The following is a 26,634-nucleotide window of genomic DNA, read 5'->3' on the forward strand; positions in this document are numbered from 1 at the left end:
CTGGGCCTAGGCTCAGTCTTAGAACCATCACAGCACAGTGCTGCAGGACAGCCACTGTCAATTGATCGGAGCTAACATTGAAGGGAAAAACTGTAATCTGTGTGCTAAACTAATTCTTCCTTTAAAAAAATAATCAGCCAAAATTAATTTTCCAAAAGAACCTTCCTCTCAGAGACATTTGCAGTCAGTAAGAGATTCTTGAAAATGTAAGAAGTCCTTTGTTAGGTAACTAGTGGTGGAGTTCCAGACCATAGAATGGACAAGCAGTGGAAATTATTTAAGCAAAGGGAAGGAGATGGGTTTTTTAATCCTATTCAATAGACACTACTGTGGAATTTGCTCTTTAAGAAAGGAAGCTCTTCAGGCTGCCCGTTAAAATAAAAAAAAATGGAAGGTATACAAATGTAAGACACAGTGATGATTTTTAGTAAGTATTGTTTTTTACAGAAGATGCAATTCTTGGCCAAGTCATAAGAACAGAGTTTGAAGGAACCTGAGACAGACCAGGACTGGATCCCTGGATCCCAGCAAAAACCCGGATGGTGACTGCTCACTCACACGCAGTCTTGGAATTCGCTGTTGCACATTAGACTCACCACACTAGCAAGCTTCTCTGATGTTAGAAAATCCTTCCTGCGTCAATCCATGTGTGTTCTATCATTGGTACCAGTCCTGTTAGGTTACACGGAGTAAGTTTGACTTGAGCTCACTCCAAATCCTCTCTTCTCCGGGCAAAACAAGTCTGTTGAATCAATCACTCTTCTCCCTGTTTTCCTCACATCACACTGGGTAGCTGCTTGTGCGAGTGTGTTCTCTGGGATAGCAGGAGAAAGAGTCGTGTGGCAGTTTCCTCTGTGATAATTGAGCCGTTGTGGCGACAGCAGGTCCCTGGGTGCCTGGGTTTCTAGATACTCTGCCTCCTGCTGCTCCTCGCACAGCCCTGAACACAGAGCAGAATCCACTACCAGGTGTGCAGTCGAGTCAGCACACCGGGCTCGTCTCACTCCTGTTTGCTAACCCCATCCTCTACTGTTCACGTAAAACTTTCTTCCGTGTTATCCTCATTGGTAAATGTTTGGAGAAAATGGTAAAAGGACAAAATAGCTTTATAAATCAAACACTTAACATCTGCTGGCCAATGTGCTAAGTACTTTATACATTGATTTAATTCATTTCTCTAAAGCCTTTGCAATGTGGTTGTTTGCTTACTGTCCCTCTCCCCTGCTCAGCAAGACACACGAACCATGTCTGCCTGCCTCACAGCCGCATCCACAACGTCCGAAACGCAGTAGGGTTCTAATAAATACTTGGTGAATAAAGGAATGAGAATCCCGAAGACTATGCTGTAAACACTACACCAAAAGAATTCTGGGAATATCCTCATGTGTTATCTATTAATTATCATCATCTTCTATTTTAGACGTTGAAACACTAAAAACCTTAGAAGTTTAGAGAACAGTCAGGATAACCAGGCTATGAGCCCATGACCAGTTTTTATTTCCTGAGTTCTCCTCTCCTTTGACATCACTGCCAAGCACTTATGGCTCCAACATAGCAGGAATTGTGGCATGGAATCGAGGGAGAAAACACCACTACCGCTGTTGCCTGGGGCACGCCGCCGTTCTCTGAACAACAAACTTTGTAGGCATACAAAATGGCCACACCTGTACAGGTAGTCTATACAGCAGTTAAGAATATCGTCCCAGAATCAGAGGACCCGAATTCAAACCTTGGTTCTGCCAGTGAGTTGTATCACATTGAACAGATTAGTTTATCTCCCAAGTCTTAGGTTCCCTGATTGTAAAGTGGACATAGAAACAATAACCTACTGGTAGAGTTGTTGGGATTCAATGAAATAATGCAATAAAAGTACCTAGAACAACGTTCAGTGCGTTGAAAACAGTCAAATGCCAGCTATTGGTAGTAGCAGCAGCTGTAGTAGTAAAGGTGCCTTCACTCAGCTCCTGCTTCCTTCCCCATGGTGGCAGGAGTGGGACCTACACGGACTCTGCACACACAGTCGCTATGCAGAGTTCTGGCCTGCATAGGGCAGGCAAGGAGTAGGCAGTGAGCAAAAGATGCTGATAGAAGGAATGAATCATGATTGCTTAATTTTGAGAGCCATTGGTATATAACATTAGTCTGAGAAATGACTTTACAACTTTGTGTTTATTGCTTGCTACAATAATATGATTTCAGGTGAAGATTGAAGAAGAATCCTTCTACTTTGTTCTTCTCAGGAAACGAAATTCACCACAGGACAATCAGGAAGCTTATAAGCTGGCCATTGCTGGAAAACAGTATTTTATATATCAAAAGACTATGAAATGTTATAGCTTGGGTAAGCTATTTAAAATAACTGTTAATGGTAACTATGTTTTGCCTTTTGCATAATTGATCCAAACCTACTCTCTGTTGGGGTCCAGGTTTCTCTTCCCTGACACTGTATGCAATTGCTATATCTATGCAACAGTTTATTCCTAAAGTTTATGCTATGAGTCTTGCATAAACTGCAGGGGAGAGGGCATCTCTTATATATCTTTTTGAAATCACAAACATATCATTTTGTTTATGTAAATGCTACAAGACTCTTGGTGTGTATGTCAGTCATATTTCAATAAAGAGATTTTTTTAAAAAGATTCCTGGAACAGAGTTACTGAGGGCTGTGTACCCCAAATCCTGAGCAGTTACCCCTCTTCTTTCTGTCCACATTCAGAGATTCAGGTGTCTCTCGCCTATCTGGTCCAGACAGCTGAATACAATAGTAGAAAGGCAGAGGCTATTCAGAAAACTGCTTGAAGAGTAAGAGAGGTGCCAGCACAAATGCAGCATTGCCAAGGCGTGGTTGATACCCAGAGAAACAGTGCAGGACCAAGAAAAGGGTCTGCTAGTTGCAAAGCATGTGGAATAAACCAGAAATACACAATGAAGCATGAGAAGCCAAAAGCCAGGGAGACCAAATAAGCCACAGATACTTTTGACATTTGATTGAGACTGAAATACCTTTGATGCTTTTTCCTTTATGTTTCTCAAGCAGTCTGGCTTCAGCTGCCAATTTTGGGACCCTGAAAGGTGGGAAAAAAAGAAAAAGAAATAAAAACCCAAAGGGAGAAAAATTTGACACCATCATTTAAATTTAGAGAGGCATATTGCCCTCAATTTTGGAAAGAAAGCTTAAACGACTCCTCTATTGCATAGGGAGACAATGAACATTTATTTCTTCAAGTGAACTTGAAATAGATATCCAAGGCCTTTTACGAACTTCCAATAAATCCCACCCTCCCTGTATATGGCCTTAATGTACACACACACTCAGGTAAATGGTAGATAGTGATTAATAGCCCCTAATTAAAATTAACTATATTTTAAAAAAACTAACCATATGTGCCAAAAAAGTGAAACTTGTGAACAAAGACTGCAGCTTCTCATCTGTGAGGTTATATTTCACTAAGCACTTAGAGAATTAGAGGGCTCTCAACCAGAATGACAGACAAGTGTGGACGTGCCTGGGAGCGCGCATGGAGTATGTGAGTGTGCGTGAGTTGTGAGTGACGAATAGAGTTTGAGAGTGGAGCAGGTGTCGCTAGGAAGGAAATAAAGAGAAAAAAAAGTTGGCAGGAATGAGCAGGCATTCCCTGGAGCCAGCCGGCAGGACTGACACTCCCCGGTAGCTGAGGGTCACTCCACGGGGTGTGGCTACAGACTCCACTGTCTTACTCGGAGAGCAAGCAGGGCCGTCTCTGTCCCCTCCTCTGCTACCCTGACCCTGCCCTCCCTCGTGTATTTTCAGCAGAGGGATGTTGGGCCAAAGCCCAGGAAAGTGAGACAGCCACCCCTGAAAGACTTCACCTTAGGTTACCTGGCTGAGGCTGCTGGGATTGTTAGGGACAGGTGTAGGGGGCAGCGTCAAACATGGGCAAAGAGGAAGGGGAGCCAAAATGGAGAGGCCAGTGAACATTTAGAGCCAAACCCACAACAGCAGGAACTTGAGGTTAGGGACTTTCCCCACCAAGGAGCATGTGCAGAAACTAGCAGCTCATGTCCAAAAGTGACCTTTTCTTCATTAACACACATTAGCGTAGTAAAATCACACCCACCAGCACCAAGACAGTTTAGAAACGTCATGGCACCCCCTGGAAGTTACTCTATAAGGATAAAAATGGGTTGTTGAGCTCTAAGAACTCTCCATCCCTTTCCCAGGAAAATAATGCCTATTCCTCCCCCAATTTAGCATGTCGTAGACGTAAAACAGAAGTAAGACCCAGGTCGTCCCCTCTTGCAAAGATGCACCCGTTTCCCCTCTGAAACGTGCTTTCACTTTCTATTTCTGTATTTAAAAGCCTGCAATGAAAGCTGCTTGTGGCCGGACACGGTGGCTCACGCCTGTCATCCTAGCTCTCTGGGAGGCCCAGGCGGGCGGATTGCTCAAGGTCAGGAGCTCGAGACCAGCCTGAGCAAGAGCGAGACCCCGTCTCTACTATAAATAGAAAGAAATTAATTGGCCAACTAAAAATATATAGAAAAAATTAGCCGGGCATGGTGGTGCATGCCTGTAGTCCCAGCTACTCGGGAGGCTGAGGCAGAAGGATCACTTGAGCCCAGAAGTTGGAGGTTGCTGTGAGCTAGGCTGACGCCACGGCACTCTAGCCTGGACAACAGAGTGAGACTCCGTGTCTCTCTCTCTCTCTCTCTCTCTCTCTCTCTCTCTCACACACACACACACACACACACACACACACACACACACACACACACACACACACACACAGCTGCTTGTGTGGAAGGGCTAGTGTCTGTCGCCTCTCCATGGCACCGGCGCGGCTCGTGATTCTTCCAAGGCAGGAGCCAAAGAACCAGGCGACACCCTCCAAAACCCAGCGCTGACAGGATCAGCACGCAGCCCTCCCGGCTTCTCTCCCACCGGGAGGCGGCCGGGGCCTGGGCCCAGGGTGCCGCCCTCGCGGCTGTGCGCGCCCACAGCCTGGCGGCCGCCGCGGGGAGAGCAGCCCCACAGGGCCCTGCGGGGGCTGTCTGAGCAGCAAGGCCGGCCGGACTCCAGCAGGGCGAGCCTACCTACCTCCCCACAGAGCAGGCTCGCCCGCGCTGCAGCACCTCTCGGCGAGACCCGCGAGCCAGGCCCGCAGCTCCTCCTCCGCGAGCTCGCGCCGCCTCGCCAAGTCGACAAGGACCCTGTGGCCAAGTGTCAAACAGAATGAGTTAAAATTTCTTCCTGAAAGCTCCTCTTCTCCAAAATGCTCCTCATAGACTCACGTGTCTTGAGGTCTCAACTTAGGTGAGTGTAGAGTTAAAATATTTCACTTTTGAAAGACTCTTCTGAACCTTTCTTGTTAAGCTTATAGAATGGATTGCATGGAAACATTCTTTGGAGGGTCGTGTAATGACAGACAAAATGACATAAAAAGTGTGACGAGAAGTTGGATAAGGCATACAGAAATCAGTTAAATAGAAGGAGTAAGTTCTAGTGTTCAACAGTACAGTAGAAAAAGTATTGTTGACAATAATTTATTGTATATTTTTAAATATCTAGAAGAGGAGAATTGTAATGGTCCCAAAACAAAGAAAAGATAAATGTTTTAGGTGATAAATATCCCAATTACCCTGACTTGATCATTACACATTGTATACAGGTATCAAAATATCATATGTACCCCCAAATATGTTCAACTATTATATGTCAATAAAAATATATAAAAGAAGCAATTCAAAAAAGAAAAATAAGCTATTACAACTAAGTGTGACAACAGCCACAGACAATAGTGATTTCCTTAACTTCTAGTAGCTTCTAGGATTCCACTGTTTTCCAAACTGCAGGTTACAACCATTCGTGGGTCTCAAAAGTACAATTTTAGAGTCATTTTTAAAGTAATAAAAATTTTTCATGCACAACAGTAAAGAGACTAATTTAATAAGTCCTGAATATCCATCCTCCAGATTTAAGGATTAACCACATTTTACCCTTTGTCACTTTCATTTTTAAAATGAAAATGGGATAGTTAAAGGAATAAAATAGAGCAGACTAGAATAGGATGGGCTAGAAAATATGAAAGTGTATTACACTATGAATATTGCCCATAATGAGAGTAAGTATTGTTCCATGAAAAAAGAGAATATATAATAGGTCTTTATTATATAAAATATTATAGAATACATGACTACATTTGATCTTTCTAGAAAATTTGTGTCTAAAACAACCTCCAACCCCCTTCTTTAGTAGCTGAATGCTGTTTCCACTGCACTTTTCCACTGCACAGACACTGTCTAAATCCAAGAAACAGGTCTTATTTCCTGGCATTTAAAGCATCACCTGAGAGAATGAAAGTAAAACTCCTGTCCCTTTGGACCTCTCCTTTTTCCAAACATTGAGTGAGATTCTCAGAGCATTCTCTCAGGAATTATGAACCTGCTTCTGAGCCTTTTTGATGGCTACGCTAACTCATCTTTCCAAATCGTATTCTAATCGACACTCCAAGTCTCTTTCAAAGGGAAAGACAAACTGGGTTTTTATTTATAAACAATGCAAATCAATATGCACTGGTGTTTTTCTGAATAGGAGAGAGTAGATAATTTGGTGGAAGGAACAGGATAGTGGTGCCAAAAACACATAGCTATTACAATAAACCTTCTCATTCATGCCTTGTGTGTCTTCAGGCTAAAGAAAAAGAGGAATGGAAGAGAATATTTGTACCTGTCTTTCTTTCTCTGAAGTTCCTCATTCTGAGCCTGACACAAGTCTGCATTAAATGTAAATAAATCTTTAGTGGTAGTTGGAGGCACATATGTTTCATCAGCTTTCAGACCCTCAAAGCAGTGCCTTCTGAAGGCAAAGTTTGTTTTACAACAGTGGTCCACAGCAGGGTTGATGGTTCGATTTTCATTTATTCCACATAACTCTCCAAGAACTAAATCCACCTGTATCAATGAGAGTTGGAACCCAGGTATGATTTTAAAACTTGAATGCAGTTTTGAAACATATAGTTATATGAAGAGTTAGATTGTTCTAAGATAACTATTAACCTCACTAAGAAATACACATGCATGGATAACACATCACTGTGCACAAAGAAAAGTAGAAGCTAGAGTTCCCAAATGGCATTATGGCCAAAATTCAAGCCATGGCAATTTAGATGCCTACAGATGAATTTCTTGCTAATATATACACAAACAAGAGAGCTGCCAACAGCCAGCTGAAAGTGGCAATCAAATACTGTGGTCACTTGGGTTTATTCCTGTCTTGGGATGTCCTCCAAAGAACTCTCCACCAAGCCCCAAAGAGATATGCTCAACATCTGATTGCTGGAAGAAAAAGCAATTTTCTTACCACTCTGGACAAGAGGGAGAATCTGTAACATTACTTAAAATTATAAAGCTTCCTGTATCATTTTAAAACAATATGGTGATTCTGAAATCATTTGCCCTAACAAATCACTTCTATTTTTCTTTTAGCATAAACAGATGCTGATGAAACAAATCACTTCTAATATAAATAAGAAATGAGGAAGGTAAGTTGGAGAACCCTCTGCAAAATATTTAAGACATTCTGTTTTGTTTCTTAGGGTTTTCATAAAGCCCAAAGGAAAACTTGACATCCCTTGCTTTACAACGATGACTAGAACAAAATGAGGAAGGCAGATAATCACTATAAATCAAGGAAAGCAAATATCCTTTTTTCTTCTTAAGAATAGGTATACAGGCCATACTCACCAAATTATCAACACAGGCAAACTCTTCACTTAGCGTGCAGCAGGTAGCCAAAGCCATCGCCATTTTCTCTCCAAGAGAGATGAGCTCTTCGGTGGAGAGCTGAGGGGCTGTCTTTGTGAGTCTGATAAGGTAGCTGAAAGAACATATTTGTCTGTTTGGTTCCGAATGAAAACAGATACTCATTCTCCCTTGAACAGTGACTGAAACCTTCAAGTCTAGAGACAACCAATACAGGTGCAATGTGAACCTCACCTCTCTTATAAAATGGTAGAGAGATGCCTCTTCACTTTATTTTCCTGCACCTTGCCTCCTATATCTATTTTAGCTTCCTTTCTAATTCCATTATTATCTCAGAAGCTCTTAGATTTGCCTGGGCTGTCTTCATCTGTGAGTGTAGCAGCAAATACCTTGGTAGTATGTAAAATCCTGCTTGAAATCATTTGCGTAGTTAGCAAATATTTTAAAGGGAGAGTCTAAAGGATACATGTTTGAAAAGAATAATTTGAGATGAAGAAAATGAAGATCTTTCGTGGACTGAGTTTGAATTCTCAGCTAACAGCCAAATTGCAGAAATAGTAAAATCATGTTTTTTTAATTGTGTTTTACTTTGATTTGTAGATGTTTAGTTTCAACAAATGCTACATTAGTATGATAATTAAGAAAATCCAAATAAACTGCTGATTATTCATGAATGCTCATAGGAGCACTGAAAAATTAAATATTAAAGTGATAAGTAAATCCAGTTATTTCTATAAAATCAGTCAATATGGGCTTAAATCCTGAGCAAACCATCTCTTCCCCAGGAAACCTGAAACTTGCTCCACCCCACTTTCAAATGGGGCAGGATCCAGGGATTCTAGGTTGGGACTGAGAAAGCCAAGTCCAAAGGGAAACTAAAGCATTAGAAAATCAATTTGTCTAAAATCCTAGAAAATTCTTCCATTTCTAGCCTCATTTACGGTAAAGGATTAATATGACAGCTTAATGTGCATTCTTGACTTTTGAGTTCTTTTATTCCTTCCCAGAGCTTAAGGATTGGCTATAAGTGAAAGACTTGGGCTAAAGGAATCTTTATTTTATCCTGGTAACAAGTGTTAGCCCACTTTGCAAACAACCTACTAGTATTTCACGCCATCCTTCCCCCAAAGCTGGAAATGTTCACATTCTCGTTGTACTATCTTGTGGCTCTTCTCAGTTGTCTCATTGAACTTATCTTTCTGAAAATGAGAATAATCACAGTTGCAAACACTTTATCTAAAATTTAATCATAAGCTGTAAGTCAACTTGTTGAATATTTTATTTATATAGTATTTCCAAGCTCTCATTATTATACATTACACCCTAAATTGAGGGTACTCTTCATATGTGAGCACAAAAATTTGAATTTTTCAGTTATAGATACATTTTTTTGCTAAATTTGAAAGTCCAAATTTTTCATTATCATTTTGTACATTTTTTAGAGTCTTCCAATTTACAAAGTAGAAGTTAAATCTTATGTTGACAATGATCAAATTCAATTCTCACTTTGAAGTGGACAGAGCAGTGGTTATCTCCATATTTAAGTAAAGAAAACTGATCTTGTGAAATTGACTTGCCCAGAATGACTCAGCTAGTAAGTATTGCTACAGAACATGTTTAATAATGTTCATTTTTATTCTCTTTTTCATTATTTAGATTTGGAAATTAAAACTTCCAATAGTTGTCTTCAAATATTTGATGGACACTCTCACATGGCATTAAATTGGACATCTACTACGTGGGCACTAGACAGACTGCTAACCACCAGTGGATGGATGCCATGGTGCGAACTGTGTCTCATGTAGAAAGAGAATTTGATAGCATTATGATTCATTTAAAGTTCAGGAATAGACCAATTTATTAGGAACAGTGACAGAGCAGGAATGAAACCCAAGTCTTCTTACCCCATTGCTCAAATTAGAATAAACTGGCTTTTATGGCAAATGGTAGAAAATTTAAAAATAAAGCAAAAGTGATGTATATCAAAAGAGTGAGAAATAAATCAAAACTATAAAATAATTTCCATAATATATAAGGAATTCATATAAATTGATATTTAAAAACTCTAATCTCAATAGAAAAATAGGTGCTAGACATGAACAAATTACTCACAGGAAATTTCTAAATATATAATAGCTAAAATCATATGAGGAAACTTAACATCATTAAAAAATCAAATATTAATAAATGTTTACTTAAAACAGATCTGCTGTTTTTACATATAAGTCTAGCAAAGTTAATTTTCATGTGCAATATTGATTAAAGTGAAGTTGAAATGATCATTCTCAAGCACTTTTGTAGGACTATACACTGGCAAAAACTTTCCAGAAAGTAACTTAACAATTTGTGTCAAATGTTTTATAAAAACCCATATATTTTGACCCAATAATTTCCCTTCTGATAATCTAGCTTAAGAAAATAAATAGCCATAAATATTAATAAAGATAAATGCAGTGAGACTATCCCAGGCAATTGCAAAATTAAAAATCTCACTAAACATCCAAAATCTCCAACACAGAGTAGAAGAGTAGTAAAATAAATTACTTTATATCATTATGGTGGGATAGCATCATTTAAAAAGAACCAATCCCTAATCCAGCAGAAGAAAAGAAATAACCAAGATCAGAGCAGAACTACATTAAATTGATAATAAAAAACAATACAGAAGATTAATAAAACAAAAAGTTGGTTCTTTGAAAAAGTAAACAAAATTGACACACTTCTTACTACATTTACCAAAAGCAGAAAAGAAAGGAATCTAATAAGCTCAATCAGGAATGAAAAATGAGAAATTACAACCAATACCAAGGAAATACAAAATATCATCTATGAATGCTATAAAAATCTCTACACACATAAACTTGAAAATGTGAAGGAAATGGACAAATTCTTAGAAACACACAGCCTCCCTAGGCTCAATCAGGAAGAAATAGAATTCCTGAACAGGCCAATATCGAGTACCAAAATAGAAGCAGCAATAAAAAACCTTCCTAAAAAACGTCTCGGAACAGATGGTTTCACACCCGAATTTTACCAAACCTACAAAGAAAGACTGGTGCCTATACTGTAGAAATTATCCCACAATATCGAGAACAAAGGAATCCTACCCAACGTGTTTTACAAAGCCAATATCACTCTGATACCAAAACTAGGAAAGGATTCAACAAAAAATGAAAACTACAGATCAATATCCCTTATAAATATAGATGTAAAACTCCTCAATAAATTCCTAGCAAACCAAATTAAGATGCTTATCAAAAAAATAATCCATCACGACCAAGTGGGCTTCATCCCAGAGATGGCTCAACATATGCAAATCTATAAATGTAATTTGCCACATAAATAGAAGTAGAAACAAAGACCAAATGATCCTCTCAATAGATAAAGAAAAAGCATTCAACAAAATTCAACACCCTTTCATGAGAAGAATGCTTAACAAAATTGCAAAGATGTGGAAATAACCCAAGTGCCCATCAATCCATGAGTGAATTAATAAATGTGGAATATGTATACCATAGAGTGCTATTTAGCCACAAAAAACAATGGTGAACTAGCACCTCTCATATTATCCTGGATGGAGCTGGAGCCCATTCTACTAAGAGCAGTATCACAAGAATAGAAAAACAAGCACCACATGTACTCACTATCCAATTGGTACTAATTGACCAACACATATATGCACATATGGTAGTAACATTCACCGGTGTCGGGCAGGTGGGAGGTCTAGGAGGGGACGGGTATGTTCACACCTAGTGTGTACAGTGGCACTGTCTGGGGATGGACATGCTTGTAGCTCTGACTCAGGCAGGGCATAGGCAATATATGTAACCTAAACACTTGTAACCTTGTAATCTTCTGAAATAAAACAAAAAGCATATTTTGAAGTCTGTTTAATGACATAAAATGTTTTCTATATGACAAAAAGAAAAAGTCAAGGAGCAGAGTCCCCCTAGAGCCTCGAGAGGAAACACAACACTTCCAACACCTTGATTTTAACTCCTTAAGACTCATTTCAGACTTCTGGCCTCCTGTAAGAGAATGAATTTCTGATGTTTTAAGCCACCCAAGTTTGTGGCAATAATAGGAAACTAATACAGCATCATATCTAACCAAAAAAATAAAGAAACCTTTTTTGTTGTTATAAAATGTTTGGACCAAATAAAAAACATGTCCAAACATTTCCTAAGAACTATTCAAGTTTTTAAAAAATATACACATATACATCTGTATATGCACAGAAAAGATGAAAGAAAATATTAGTTATAGCTATTACTTGGTAATAGAATCAGAAAGGTTTTGTGGGTGTTTTTGTAACTTTTGGTACTTTCCTAATTGTCTACGATAATCATTTATTACCTTTACAATCATAAAAAGTTTAATAGGGTTCAATAGAATGCAAAGTACATAAATTAATGTACATGTAAAATGTTTAATGAGAAGAGTTTTTTTAATCAACACACTGGATTAGTAGTCCAATGTTCTGGTCTACAGTGGAGTCTGGCTGAACCATCACGTTTTCTACTCCCTAGACTGAAGTAACACTTTGATATCAATTTTTAAGTGTTTTGCTGCTGTTCTATTTTAATTTTCGGAACCTACAATGACAGGACTTACCGCACGGCGGTAACAACCTGGAGGGTTTTGTGTGTTGCAGCAATTGCTCAGGACATCCTTGTATACATGGGCAATTCTTAAAAGCTCTGGTGTGGACAGGTCTGGATGATTCCTTGAGTACTCATAAGTAAACCTGCAATGTGTAAAAATATTTTGTATATTATAATTTAGAAAAAGAGCAATACACAAAATCCTACTGTCTTCTAATCTAGCCGGATCTTTTAATACTGAGTCAGCTTTCAAATGCTAAGCTCCTCCTCTGGTTTGGTCAGGGAGCGATTTAAGAGGATATTTTGACTATAGAAGATCATTTTATTGATACAAAAGTTCTCTATCATGCTACATTTTAGACTAAGAATGTTTTTTACTTGGGAGGATAGAATTAATAGAGTTAATTATTAGAATGATTTAACCCACAAAGCATCGGAAATACTATATTGTGCTGTCAGTACTTTAGAAAATACACGTTGAGTATAATTATGTTGGAAAATGCATTCAGACTTCCACCTTGGGATGCTGGGAATAGAGCTGGCTTCTCACTCCCAGTGTGGGCTTGGTGAGAGACGGAGCAGCCTTTGCCCATTACTCCGTCTTGCCGCTTGCCAAATATGGGGGTGTCCACCCCTTCAGCTGCAAGTCATTAGCAAGTGGTCTCTGTGGTCTCAGTCAGAAGCTTTAAGAGTGTAGGTGAGGGCCAGCCGCGGAGGCTCACGCCTGTAATCCTAGCACTCTGGGAGGCCGAGGCAGGCGGATTGCTCAAGGTAAGGAGTTCGAAACCAGCCTGAGCAAGAGTGAGACCCCGTCGCTACTAAAAAATAGAAAGAAATTAATTGGCCAACTAAAAATATATAGAAAAAATTAGCTGGGCATGGGGGCACATTCCTGTAGTCCCAGCTACTCAGGAGGCTGAGGCAGGAGGATCCCTTGAGCCCAGGAGTCTGAGGTTGCTGTGAGCTAGGCTGACGCCACGGCACTCCAGCCCGGACAACAGAGTGAGACTCTGTCTCAGGAAAAAAAAAAAAAAAAAAGAGTGCAGGTGAGTGTGATTTGGGGAGAAAGCAGGAAAGAGAGGAAAGGAGGCTAGCACTAATTAAGCCCTCAAAGGTGGTAGGCACAGGATCAAGCTTTGTGCATAAGAGATGGAGATACGCTTCCTGGTCTTCATGAACACTTCCTTATTTAGCTTCACTTCGTCCTCACAATAAATGCTATTTAACACGAGGAGACTAAGCCACAGACTGGCTAAGCACCTGCCATGGTCCCATGGGCAGTCTACACCAATCTTTTCTAAACCAATTGACTCCTGTCTCAAGAGAGACATGTCTTCTCGAAGTACCTCAGTTATGTTAGTTTTACAGTCTTTTTCAGATAAGTTAGGATATTCCATGTTTTGTGACAGCAATACTTTACAAAAGATTTTCATGACCAGGTAATTCTTTTCAACCCTCTACTTTTTTTCTTTTACAGCCATTGATCTTAGTCCCATTTGTGAGCTATATTCCCACACCCTAAAGCAGTGGTGCATAACCTTCAGAGAATTGGGGCTCTTCTTAATACTTGATGCAAGCCATAGGCTTCTTCCAGGGAAAAAAATAAAAACACACATAGAAACACTTCCCCAAAATGTTGCAATCAAAAAACCCTGGAGGCCTACTCTAGGTGGGGGAATCCATTGAGGTCTTGCCTCAAATGGTTACATCCAGAAAGACGTAAACACCTTAAAACTCTGTGCTGACTCAGCATGCTCATTGTTACTCAGTCATTTCTCCCCAGGCTTCAAATACCATCTATGTTGTAACAGTGAAGGTAACGCAGATGATGGAGATGATGATGATGATGATAAAGTGGCTTCCATTTATGGAGCACGTACATCAGGTACATCCATCATTTTGTTTAGTTTAGTCTGACTTCATACCCACAACTTGTGAGGTGCAACAGAGCACAGGGTTATAAGAACAGGAGTGTGAAGCCACGCTGCCTGCATCTGAATCCTGGCCAAGCCACATATTAGCTGTGTGCCTCTGGGGTAAGCTACTTAACCTCTCTGTGCCTGTTTTGTCACCTGTAAAATGGGGATAATAAAGTTACATTAACCTTAGAGGGTGGTTTTGAAAATTCAATTGGTTAGTAGATAAGAAGCACTTAAAATTTAGTAAGCATTCAATAAACGTTAGTTGTTATTATATCCTGTTATCTTCAACCCACACCTCCTTCTGGTGCTGCAGGTTCACATATATAACAATTTCCTGATAATCCCAATTAGTCACCCTACCTACACCTCAAAAGTCAATGTGCTCAGACCTAAATATATTCTCTTCCCCACAAAATCTGCTTTTCCATTCATATGTCTCATCTCATTGGAGGGGAAAACTACCTACACAGTCACCTAAGCCCCAAACTGGGATTCATTCCAGATGAAGTTTCTAAAAAATAAAGGTGATTTTTGTCCTTCTTTATTCTTCAGTGAAAACCATTTGGTGGGATCCCATTACTTAGTATCCCCGCACGATCCGGCCCCGCCACCGGCATGACTCTGGTGTTTCTCTGCCTTCCTCTACAGCCACGGACACCAAGCAGGGTCACACTGCTGTCCACGCTCGCCCTCCTCTGTCTACGTTACCAACATTTCTTCAAGTACCACCTCCCTATCACGCCTTTCCAGGGTCCCCATACACAACCGGCCACTTCTTCTGTCCCTACATTACGTAGAACATAGTGCTATCAGAAATAAAAGAGCCTTTTTTGCACTTATTTGTGTATACGTCTGTCTCTTCTCACATTATGCTCCTTATAGAGAGGTTTCCTGGAGGTACAAACCCAGGAAAGTCCCTGGATTATATTTCATGACCAATAAATAAATGAATATTCGCATATGAAGTTTATATATGACCCAAAAAAGCACAGAAAGGTTAACTTGTCCCAGTGACTCAACCAGGACTCGAATGGAGTCCCTTGGTTTCAAATCCACTAGTTTTCAAGTCCCATCAGCTTCTGCGGGATGAGATGGCACAGCTATTACACCCATGATTTCTTAGGCCAGACCTCTTGGGGTCAAATCCTTACTTGGTCATTTTTTAGCTATAAATCTTGAACAATTCACTTAATTGTACCTCGGTTTGCTCTTTGGAAAACTTGGGGGAAATTGTACTTTTTTACATGATTGCTGTAAGAATTAAAACAGATAACCTGTATAAAGTATTTAGCCCAATGCCAGACACACATCAAGTACTCAATAAATGTTAGCCATTACTTTAAGAACACAGTTGTTTTGCCTTAAAATCATGTGAAAACACTACATATAGTCTGTAGCCGTGATTTTTAAAAATTATATGATATCCAGTGAAATAAACGATTCCATACCCTTCCACCCAAATTAGCCAACAGAGGTCAAATCTTACAAGTTTCTGTTTGCTTTATAAATTTCAATAAAGAGTGATATTACTCAGCAAAGAAGTTGTCTGGGTCAGTATCTCGTTCTTGACATAGAGTTTCACTGTCAGTGAATTTTGCTTCTCTTAAATCCTCTGGTCTATCGTCTTTGTTTGAGTTAATTATGCATTCACCGCGCTCTGGTATTTTCTTTTCACAGCACTCCTGGATTTTACTGGAGATGGATCCTTGTTTTGAACAAATGTGGTTCATAACCTTGCTCTGTGCCAAATAAGAATGAGAAGTGATTTCATATTCAAAATGTCTTTCAGGGCTGGGTTATCTTTGTGGAATGGCAGCATACAAAACTAGCCATGAGCGTAACATTTGGAATCATTTCATCTGCTAATTTAATAGATAATATTCATTTAAATTTTGTTTTCACTTGATAAATATGAAGTTTCACATTAATGCAAGCTTTATCAGGATTTAAGGTGATATAACTATGAAAAAATGGCTCTACTATAAATTTGCATCCGTTGTTAAGTATTAATCTTTTAAATACTTTACCCCTACTCCTCTGCTGTGTAGGCATTGCATGTTCTAAATGTAGTTTCTTTTCCATAGAAGTCCACCTGTGTTTTCAGTGGAGGCCACCAAAGACAAGTTGCTGTAATATCTATAATCCTCACCTTCTCTTGTGGCCTGAAACTATATTGCCAGGCATATAGCAAAAACTCAATGAGTATTTGATAAGTGAATGAAAGAATGGTAAATGAATGAACCGCTATAGCAATTATCAAATGACAATTTCTCAAACATAAGAAGCTATTATACTTATGGTATCATTTTCCCATGGTGATCATCATTTGAAGCTGTTCAAGTCATCAAATAGTGTAGGAAATAGAAAACCTTGCTCTGGCCCTATTCCTACCCTTCACCGCAATCCTAACCTCACTGAAAGTGTGGGAATTCGGGAGTTGGCGAGGTTATCCGATTTACACATTAGTTGGATAATTTCGAAAAACTGATCTGGCCCCTGGTCCCCTTTCCAGACTGTTAACAGTGAGCTGCACACTCTTCCTCCTTTCTGGTCCAGCCTGTGCGGAAGTATGTTGAGTTTCATCAACACACCAGGCTATTCCAAGCCTTCATGACTTTATGCAAGTTCTTCCCACTGACTAGAATCTTCTGGTGACCACTGAGGGCTGAGGTGGAAAGTGGAGTGGGAGTTGGCACCACCATGCCTCCAGCAGGCCACATGGCACCAGGAGCCAGCCTTCACAGAGACACTGTGGGCCTCTGTGAGCTCACCTGAGGCCCATCGCGTCCTAGGCAGAGCATCTCTTACTCTCTGAGAATTTACTTCTATTTCCAATTAACTATAATTCAATTCCTCTTATTTCTCCATCAAGACATTAAAGAGATGGAAATTTATGATATAATGTGATCCCTTAGTCTCAGCTCCAAACTTCACAGAAAATCTACAATTATATAATTCAGTAATTAGATTTAAGATTATAAAACCTACATCCCCATAAACAATCAAACAATATAAAAATAACCCACAAGTGAGACTTCTTAAAGTGGGGCTACAGTTAGGGAAAAAATTCTTGGGTACATTTGTTGTTCACTGTTTGAAATAAAATGGACATTTCTTAATCCTCTAAAATTCAAGTAATTTAATTAACATACTGTCTTTGCTGTGAGTCTAAAACAGTGAAACCAATTAAAAGTTACCAAGATAAAGCCTAATTCCAACTAAGAAGATGTCAGGATATTTTTAATAAAATTGTATTTCCTTTGAGTGCACAAATAATTTAAACTATGCTAAAGACATATTTGCCAACATATTCCCTTAGAGAATCACTTTAAAGGTTACCAGACTGTGGCGTTAGGAAGGTTAGGGAGGTGTTGCTCAAAGGACACAGAAGTTCAGCCAGACAGGAGGAATAAATTCAAGAGATGGTCATCCCGGTGACTATAGTTCACACTGATGTATTTAGTTCTTGAAAATTGATAAGAGAGACTTGAAGTGTTCTCACCACAAAAATAATAACAATAATAATAAATATGTAAGGTAACATCTATGTTAAACAGCCTGATTTAAATATTTACAGTGTGTGTGTGTGTGTGTGTATCAAAGTATCTCATTGGACACCATAAGAACACACAATTTTTAATTGTCAATTAGGAAGGAAGAAAGGAAGGAGGGAATGATCAAAGGAATGGAAAAAGGAAGGGAGGGAGGGAGGGAGGGAAGGAAACAAAGAAAGAAAGGAAGGGAGGAAGAAAGAAAGGAAAAAAAGAGGAAAGGAAGAAAGGAAGGAAGGAGATTTTAAAATTAATGTATTTACTTATTTGGAAAGACTACTCAAATAGCCTGAGGAATCTCAGAGAAACCAGTTCTTAAAAACATAGTGACAACAAGTCACCCCCTGAGCTTCACTATTAATTTCTAACATCTCTAAAAGAAGATTTATAATGTAAAAAAAAAAAAAAAAACTTCAGTCTAGACTAATGAACTTTCAAAAATTCCTGAAGTTTTACATCAAGACATTTAGCCATATAAGATACAATCTGCTGAGTAATCTTTAAAAATTCCAGGTATATCTGTAAGGGAAGCCTGGGATCCTATTAAAAAATTTAATTAATTATTTATTCAGCAATTTATTAACATTGTTAATTATTCAACAATTTATTAACATTCTGATTTCATTATGGCAAAGCAACCACACATCACAGCAACTTCAGCATAAAAAGCGGTCACCAAAAATCCCTGTTTGTGCTGGTGTTAGAGAATACTCACCGTGTCACGGACACACTGGACTACGTCCCCCTCACAGCACCCGTCGTACTTGGAAGAAACATCTTCTATGAGGGAGGTAAGCTCCTTAAATTCAATCTTGGGAAATTTCTGACTGAGTACAGCAATATTTCTGGAAAGAGAATTGATAAACCACTAAAATAATTTGATCAGCAAGTAAAATAGGTGGGAGTCCTTTACCAGTACAATATAAATAGCTCGGAAAAGCATTTGCTACTGTTGATTTATTAAAGAAGTCTTTATCAAGTAAATGATGGCAGGTTGCACAGCCTGCAGAATCACTAATATTAGGCTGATATTTTGAGCCTCCCAGAGTCCTGAATATGAGCAAAAAAAAGCCCTGAGAGACATGCTCTCTTCGATAATCGTTATAGCAGGACACCTCGTGGAAGGGCCACCACTTCCTACTGCAAGCCCATAGCAGACTTAGATAATCCTTTCCTGCCCACCTACTTGAAATCTCAAAAATTTTCTCAAGACATTGTTCTAGCACCATTACCAATTGGTTGAACTATCCATGCAAAGTTGTCTCTTCATCATTAAGGTCCAAGATCAATGGATAAGTCTTGTCTAAAGCACGTCAGGGGGTCTAAAAATCCTGGCTGGGAACTCCCAGACCAGTTCTCATTTCCAATTAATCAAAATATATCTCAGAAGTAGCCCCTGTTTCTCCTTGGGGGTCTTCCCATCTCCTAATCTTCTCTCATCTGACCTAACGGTCTGGTTCTGAGCTATCCATGTAGGCTCAGACCCACCTAGTCCCCTGGGACACTAGGAAGAATATAAATAAAAATGCATCAACCATTTAACAAAAATAGGACACAGACAACAAAATGCAAGTAGGGACAAGACACATAGTATAAAACTCACATAAAGTTTAAGACTTTGGTTCCAAATTTCAAATATGCCCCACAGACGTTCTTTTGATAAGAAGAAAATGCTTTTAAATATTGTATGACAGGTGCTGCCTGAAGAAGAAAAAGAAAATTCTTTTGAAGCAAGAGCAAAATCTCTCACTATTATCTTATTTTTTTTAACTACATGTCAATCAAACCATTACAGAGTTTGTTCAGAGGCAGAAAATCTATGAAATTTTTATTTCAGTAAACTTACATACCAAAAGAAATGTGCATTTGTGGCACGTTACAAAGTTGGGACCAGTCTTCCTGGTGACTGAATTGCACTTTGGTAGGAAGGTGCGTGACACTTCCGTAGGTGGGCAGTGTGCTGTGAGCTTGGCCATCTCTACTGAGATCATGCATGTATGGGTAGTCAAAGGGGGCATGTCAAAGAGAAGATAAAATGTCATCTGTCATCCTGGGTATTCACTCACTAGGGCTTCCTTCCCACTTACAAAGAAAACAAAACCAAAAGACAGACCCTGGAAACGAGTGACTGTCTTTCAAGGGTCTCAGGTAAAGAGACTATTTAGACGAGCAGCTAGTGACCAGCAGGCTGCACATCAGTGAATAGGGCCAAAGAATGTCACATATGGTGAACTGGCCTTGTGCTATAGTTTAATTTTAAGTAAGGGCCTGGACCTGTGGTGTTGGGCGATTCCTTATTCATTTGATGAAAAAGATGTGACACCCACCCTCGTTTGAAAGCAGGTGGCTTTGTGTTGCTCTTCACAGCACGCGCCAGCCACCTCCTCAAATCGAGCAGCAACGCTTAGGAGCGTCGGGGCAAAGACAAAGGGGTTCCTTCTGGCAACTTCATACACATAGCTATAAAAGAGTTAAAAATGAAAAAAGGGAGAGAAGAGAAAAGGAAGAAGCAGGAAAGGAAGGAATGGCAGACGAGGGAAGGGAGGGGAAATGGGAAGGGAGAGAAATGACAGGAAGAGACAAGAAGAGCCAGTTGCAAAACGGAAGGGAAAAGGAAGAAAGGTTTCCCATCACAGAAAACTTCAGTATAAGGCAGCATGATTCAGTTCCCGTAAGAATCTTCTAAAGTTCTTATCTTTGAAATAACTAACTGAAAAGTAGAGGTGGTGGAACACCGAGCTACGGCTGTTCTTACCCCTTCCCCGGGCTGCCAGGTGGTCGGCAGTTCTCCCTCCCATGTTCAAAGCACAGCTACGTATACACACTCCGTCTGCTCCATCTGAGATTCAGGGATCGTATTTACTAATGTTCACATAAACTTGTGATTTAAGGTTCAATGAGCACAGCAGCTTTCCAGAAAAATCTTTGCTTCTGCAATGACTGCATTATTAACAACAGATTTTTTGTGCTAAACACCCAGTAATGTAATGTCTTCCTGACTTAAAAGCTGCAACTTCCCCTTGGGAAGAATATATCGTTTCCTGCACTGTGCTTCCTAGCAATTTAGCACCATGCATACACCTCTGCTCTAGGAGTTACCACATTAGAAGATACACTTCACTGATATACGGGTCCTAAAGTAGGGTCCATATCTTATTCATATTAATATCTTGACACTGAGCACAGAATCTGACACACGATACATGTTAAATGAATTAATCAATCAATTAATCAATCAACCCAGCCATGTTCCTTTAAGATAGGTACTGGATTTGGCCTACGAATAATTCTTTAATTAGATCATTTTTCTACTAAGATTAAACTTACCGATTTAGAAAAGATTTTCTGCTATTTTTAAAAGCCTGGCATTTCTCTTCAGGATCCAGAGTAGGGAAAGGAGGCAGAAATGCTACATCAGCTTTCTTATTAAAGAAAAAACAGGATCTTCTTTCAAAGTCAACCTTACTACAGCAGTGTGAAAGATTATGCTTTTGTGGCAACCCCTCCATAGCGAATATTTTTTCCTGTAAAGCATTATTCTGGACAATAAAGGGGAAAAGGACAATTTTTAGTCATGGTATTCGGTCTACCTCCTTAGAAAACACAATGGACACAATACACGATCGCCGTTACCCTTTGGGAAAGAGATTACAGTTTTCCCACTATGACCAGCAGAGCTTTTCACCCACACCGTTGACAACCATCCCACACTTTGGGAGCTTTTCTCTATTTATTACAAGACCCCTTAACCTCTTACTCTTTCCTTGCTACCTATATTTCCTTTTCATCGTGGCTTTTCTCTTCATCTCCCAAAGTGACAATATGTGGGTAGATTAACGTACTGGGAAAGTGTTTAGAAGTAGTGTTTAGTAGTAATTTTCTAGATATGCAGATGGGGACCCTACTCAGAGGAGGCCAGAAAAGAAGCTGTGACAATAGAATACATAGAGAGAGAGGCAGCTATGGTGGGTGTCTCTGTACTTTAATGCGCATTTTCAGGCTGTTGGCTTTCTCCTCTGCCTGTATACATACGGCATACTGTATACATAAGGCATACGCATACGTACTACAAGGCCATAGCCAAGTTCTGTGCATCGTAAAACACAATCATTATCTCTCCTGAGGAAAGTACCTATCCTAAATACTGAAAGCAAAATAAAAATGATATGCCTAATTTATCTTTCTTTTCACATTTTCAAGCCAGAAATTCTCTCAGTGTTGGCAAACACTTCTGTGTTTAAGAAACACAAGCAATTTACTTACAGGTAATTTGAAACACTCTGGGAGGGTCTTGTTAGCAACACATCTATCTTTGTATTCTACCATGTCTTTCACCAGAATTTCCACATCTTCGAAGGTTGCTTCCTGAACATACTGAGCAAATGCAATGATGGTGCTGCAAGAGTTCACACAGCATACAGTGATCATTTGCAGATTTTCCATTTATGTTCAACAAAAACTCACAGGAACATCCCAACTAGCCTCAGAGACTTATCTAAATATGAAGGCTATAAATTTTACAACTATTTGACAGTTCAATTGTCTCACTTAAATTGTATAATTAATGTCATATTTACTTTTTTGACATGGTTTCTATTTAATTAAATTAATTTTTGAAGCATTGACATTTCTGGAATATATCAGATAAGATTACGATAAAGTTCATCAAAAAGAGTTTAGCACAACTCACATGTATTCAATATTCTCTTCTATAAATTTCTGGGTGATCCCGGAGTCATCTGAAAGACAAGAACATTTAGGTTATTGCAACTCCTGGTATTTGAACATTTTCCCAGGAAATAACTATGCATGGTATTTAAGTGTAGAAAGTGTAAAATAGAACACTGATGGTAGAAAATACTTTGGCTTATTTAACAAGAAGGAAAGAAGTCAGATGATGCAAATAGGAGATGTTACTCACAGCTGATTATGTGCTCAAGAGATAGTCATTACATTTAATTGATTAGAAATAATCCTAAACTGACCAGACTTTAAATTTGTCATTTATAGCTCCCTAGATAATAAATGTCAAGCACAAACACGATTTCCATGATAAATGTTTACCCTTTATGACTAGAGAAGTAATATAAAGATTAACTGATGGGCAATGTAATGTCATCACAGGGCTTCATGAAGGATGCAGTAGTCAGGCACTGATATTTATATCATCTCCCGACTCACCTAAAATCATGGATTCCCTCCCAAAAAACCTATACGAAACAGAGTACATTTATTTGCTCACATAGACTACATTTATGGAGTCCTTATTTTTTGCAAATTATTATGCTGGACACCAGGAAGCAATCAACAATGGCTAAAACATCTCCCCTGGACCTCAGGTTCCTAAGTACTCTCTAGTAGAAATGACTCGTGGACATGACTGTTATCCAACTTAGAATGTGGTTGACTGTTTGACAAGAATGATTTATGATTCCCTGGGTGAGAAACCAAAACAGGATCATGGAAGGAGTTGATCATGAAAAGATGTAAAAAATTTAGCCAGCAGAAAAATGAGGAGCCTGTCTTTCTGTGTGAGAATGATGTGAGTAAAAGCACAAAAGTGAAAAATCTTGAGAGGTATTTAGGGAAAGTCAATCAATTTTAATGAGGAAGTGGATCATACAGAGAAATAGTGGGACCTAGGATAGAAAGGGCCTGGGTCCAGATTATTCCCATAAGGAATAATTGGAGGAGTTTGGGCTTCAAATTGGAAGCCATGGAGAACCACTGAAAATGTTTATATAGGATAATAATAGGATCATTCCTATACACTAAGAGATACCAGTCAGGTAGTGATATATCTAATATATGGGGGCCTCTCACAGTGCCTGACAATTAGAAAGTGACAAGAACTACTTGCCAGATAAATGGATGGAAAAATGGATGGAAGGGAAAAAATAAGAAGGCCATTAGGGGACTTTTATAATTTTCCTATTGAGAAATCAGTAGGATCTGAATTTTGGTAGAAGTAATGGAAATAAAAAGAAAAACATAGATTTAAAAAAGACATTAAAAAGACAAAAATTCACAGGATTTTGGAACAAATTCTTATAATGGGAAAGGAGAGAGGGACCTCAAAAATGACCACTGTCTTCGAGCCCTCTGACTGGTCCTACTGGCAGGTATTGTGGGGGTTATCACACCAAACTGAGAAAGACACGAGCCACACCTTCAGAGCCACTGCGATGCCAAGGGGACGTTTGCTCAAGTTACAAAAAGGTGCTCCTTCCAGGCCAGAGGGATTACAAAAAGACACCTCCTCTGGACAGGTGAAGTTCGAAATGTTTCCCTTTGGACAGAAGAAATATAAAAGTCGTCCCTTCCTCCAGACCAAGACTGCCTTGGTCAGGCTTTGGGGGACTGTACAAAATGCACTATTCTGCACACCCTAAAGATGTTCACCATGTAGTTGGTAGAGTCAACCAAAGATCTACCAGAAAAATCACACCTGATATTTATTGTTCCACTTTTACCATAAACTATACACATTTGCAAGAAATACTAATATTTTAAAATCCAGATTGTATCTTCCTGCAATACCTTCTATCCTGCCACAGGCTCCTGACCATTTTCTAGGTATGATAACTGTCCCTCATTATAGACTTGGTAATATGACTATCAAAATAAAAATTCTGGAAAAGTTAGTTTGGGATAACTGATCAGTTTATATAATAAACTAGTGAGAGGGGGAAAAAAACTGAAGAATTAAACTGAAGGAAAACAAGCTTAAAAAAATAGAAATGATCCTACTTCGGTCAAGCTTTAGCTGATATATAAGTAAATGTCTTACCTACATCCTGAGGCTTTGTGGGCAGAGTTAGGGATTCAGTAAAAAAGAACAAGAAAAAAACAAAATCTGTAAATTTTAACTGTTTCATTTTTTTTTAGAAGTCACATTCATAAAAGAAAGTAATGTGGCTGAGGAACATCAAGTTTTTATATGATTCTTTGGTGTTACTAGTAAAAAAGTAACCTGTTTAACCTATTTTGAAATACTGAACATTCAACTTTTATTTAAGGGTGCTGCAGAATTTCCTGCTAATTATTAACTAAGAAAAATTGCCTCTGTGTTTCCCTGGAAAAATCTTTTGAGTTGGAAGAAAAGTCCACAGACTAAGTATGCATATTACGTAACCAAATAGCAACCCCCCAAAACCTTGAAATACCACAAATGTTAAGGGAAAAATGACTAGAATAGATATGATTCAGCAATCTCCCTTCTGGGTATATATTTAAAGGAAATGAGATATCTATACTCCATGTTCATTGCAGTATAATTCACAATAGCCAAGATGTGGAAACAAGTGTCAGTCAACATATGAATAGATAAAGAAACTGTGATTTGTGTGTATGTATATACACTTATATACACACACAGTGGAATACTATTCAACCTTAAAAAGAAGGAAATTCTGTCATTTGAGACAACATGGACAAACTTGGAAGGCATTAAATGAAATAAGCCAGACATAGAGGAAAAAATACTGCATAATCTCACTATACATAGAGACTAAAAAGTCCAATTAGAAGCAGAAAGCAAAATGGTGGTTACCAGGTGCAGGAGGTAGGGGAAGTGAGGAGATGCTGGTCAAAGTGTATAAAGTTTCAGTTATGTAGTGAGTAAGTTCTAGAGATCTAATGTTCCGCACAGGAACTATAGTTAATAATATTGCATAGTATACTTGGAATTTGCTAAGAGGCAGTAGGTCTTAAGTATTCTCACCATCTTAAGAAAAGGTAACTATGTGAAGAAATGGATATGTTAATTAGCTTGACTATAGTACTCAGCTTATTATGTATATTTATAACAAAACATCACATTGTATACTTTAAATATATATAATTTGCATTAATAATTTTTTTAAATAAAATAAAGAAAAAATTTTGAAGGCAATGGAAGGAAGCCAATGGGATAATTTGACAAATAATGAGAGGAGAACATTATAACACATTAAATTTTTTAAAAAGTGTTCATGAATCTATATCAACATAAAATTAAAATAAAAATGGGGAAAGGAAAAGCTTGTCTCTGCAGAAGAATGCCAACTAACAAATGCAATTAGAAATAAAGCATAAACCTTTGTAGTTGCCTTAATAATAACTGATTTAGGCCAGTTTCATGAATGCATTAGTTAAAATGAATGCATTTATTGAATTGGTGGAAAATTATTAGGCAATAGCATATAAGTAGTTTCAATGTGCCACTTCACTAATCACTTATTAATTCCAAAGAGTAAAGGACACTAATGCAGGTGACTACATAAACAGGGGTATAGTCATTTTATGGATTATTATTTGTCTTTAAAACTAATGAATATAAAAATATGTAATATCAGGGGAAACATTTACTATATGACATTTGGAGAAAGAACAGAATCTAAACTTTTACATTATATGTAGACAAAAGCAAGGTGAACAGACCCATTAAACCAAAGAAAGGGATGGAGAGAGAGAGAGAGACAGAGAGGGAGATTGAGAGATCAATTTTGTCTCCAAATTATGCAACTGTGTGGTCAGCATCTCAGCATCTTTGGTTGTAGCTGGTGGCCGGTATTGATTGTGTTGACCTCTCATTGTTGCCTCTGTTCTAATTAGTCAGAGAATTAAAAGAAAAAAAAGAACATATTTCTACGTATATTCAATTATTAGTCAGAGATCAATTTGCCTTTTATTTTTATTTTCTTCTCAGATAAGTTTTTTATTTCCAATTACTGGTTCACACCTGGCAATGATAAGAAAATAACTCCAACTCATCCATGGCACAAATTTAGCCCTCCCTACCATTAATAAGAATGTGATATTTTTATGACCACATG

General features: G+C 38.6%; 1 protein-coding gene across 5 annotated transcripts; it reads right to left on the reverse strand.

The window, feature by feature from the left end:
* Positions 1-405: 405 nt before the first annotated feature.
* Positions 406-24,736, reverse strand: AFM (afamin). Of its 5 annotated transcripts, none has more exons than XM_012744816.3 (15): positions 24,609-24,736; positions 22,509-22,557; positions 22,082-22,214; positions 21,146-21,357; positions 20,146-20,278; positions 19,422-19,519; positions 18,534-18,663; positions 15,798-16,006; positions 12,356-12,488; positions 8,843-8,940; positions 7,724-7,856; positions 6,708-6,931; positions 5,079-5,191; positions 3,005-3,066; positions 406-814 (listed from the first exon to the last, which is right to left on the reverse strand). In XM_012744816.3, the coding sequence occupies exons 1-15, from the start codon at positions 24,694-24,696 to the stop codon at positions 776-778; spliced, it is 1,854 nt and encodes a 617-aa protein (XP_012600270.2). In that variant the 5' UTR covers positions 24,697-24,736; the 3' UTR covers positions 406-775. The 5 variants fall into 5 exon arrangements, with proteins under 5 accessions (XP_012600270.2, XP_075854057.1, XP_075854056.1 ...); XM_075997942.1 differs by lacking the exon at positions 406-814 and adding an exon at positions 828-940; XM_075997941.1 differs by lacking the exon at positions 406-814 and adding an exon at positions 2,151-2,290.
* Between the last annotated feature and the right edge of the window lie 1,898 nt (positions 24,737-26,634).

The sequence above is a fragment of the Microcebus murinus genome, chromosome 26 (assembly GCF_040939455.1).
Source record: "Microcebus murinus isolate Inina chromosome 26, M.murinus_Inina_mat1.0, whole genome shotgun sequence".
NCBI lineage: Eukaryota > Metazoa > Chordata > Mammalia > Primates > Cheirogaleidae > Microcebus > Microcebus murinus.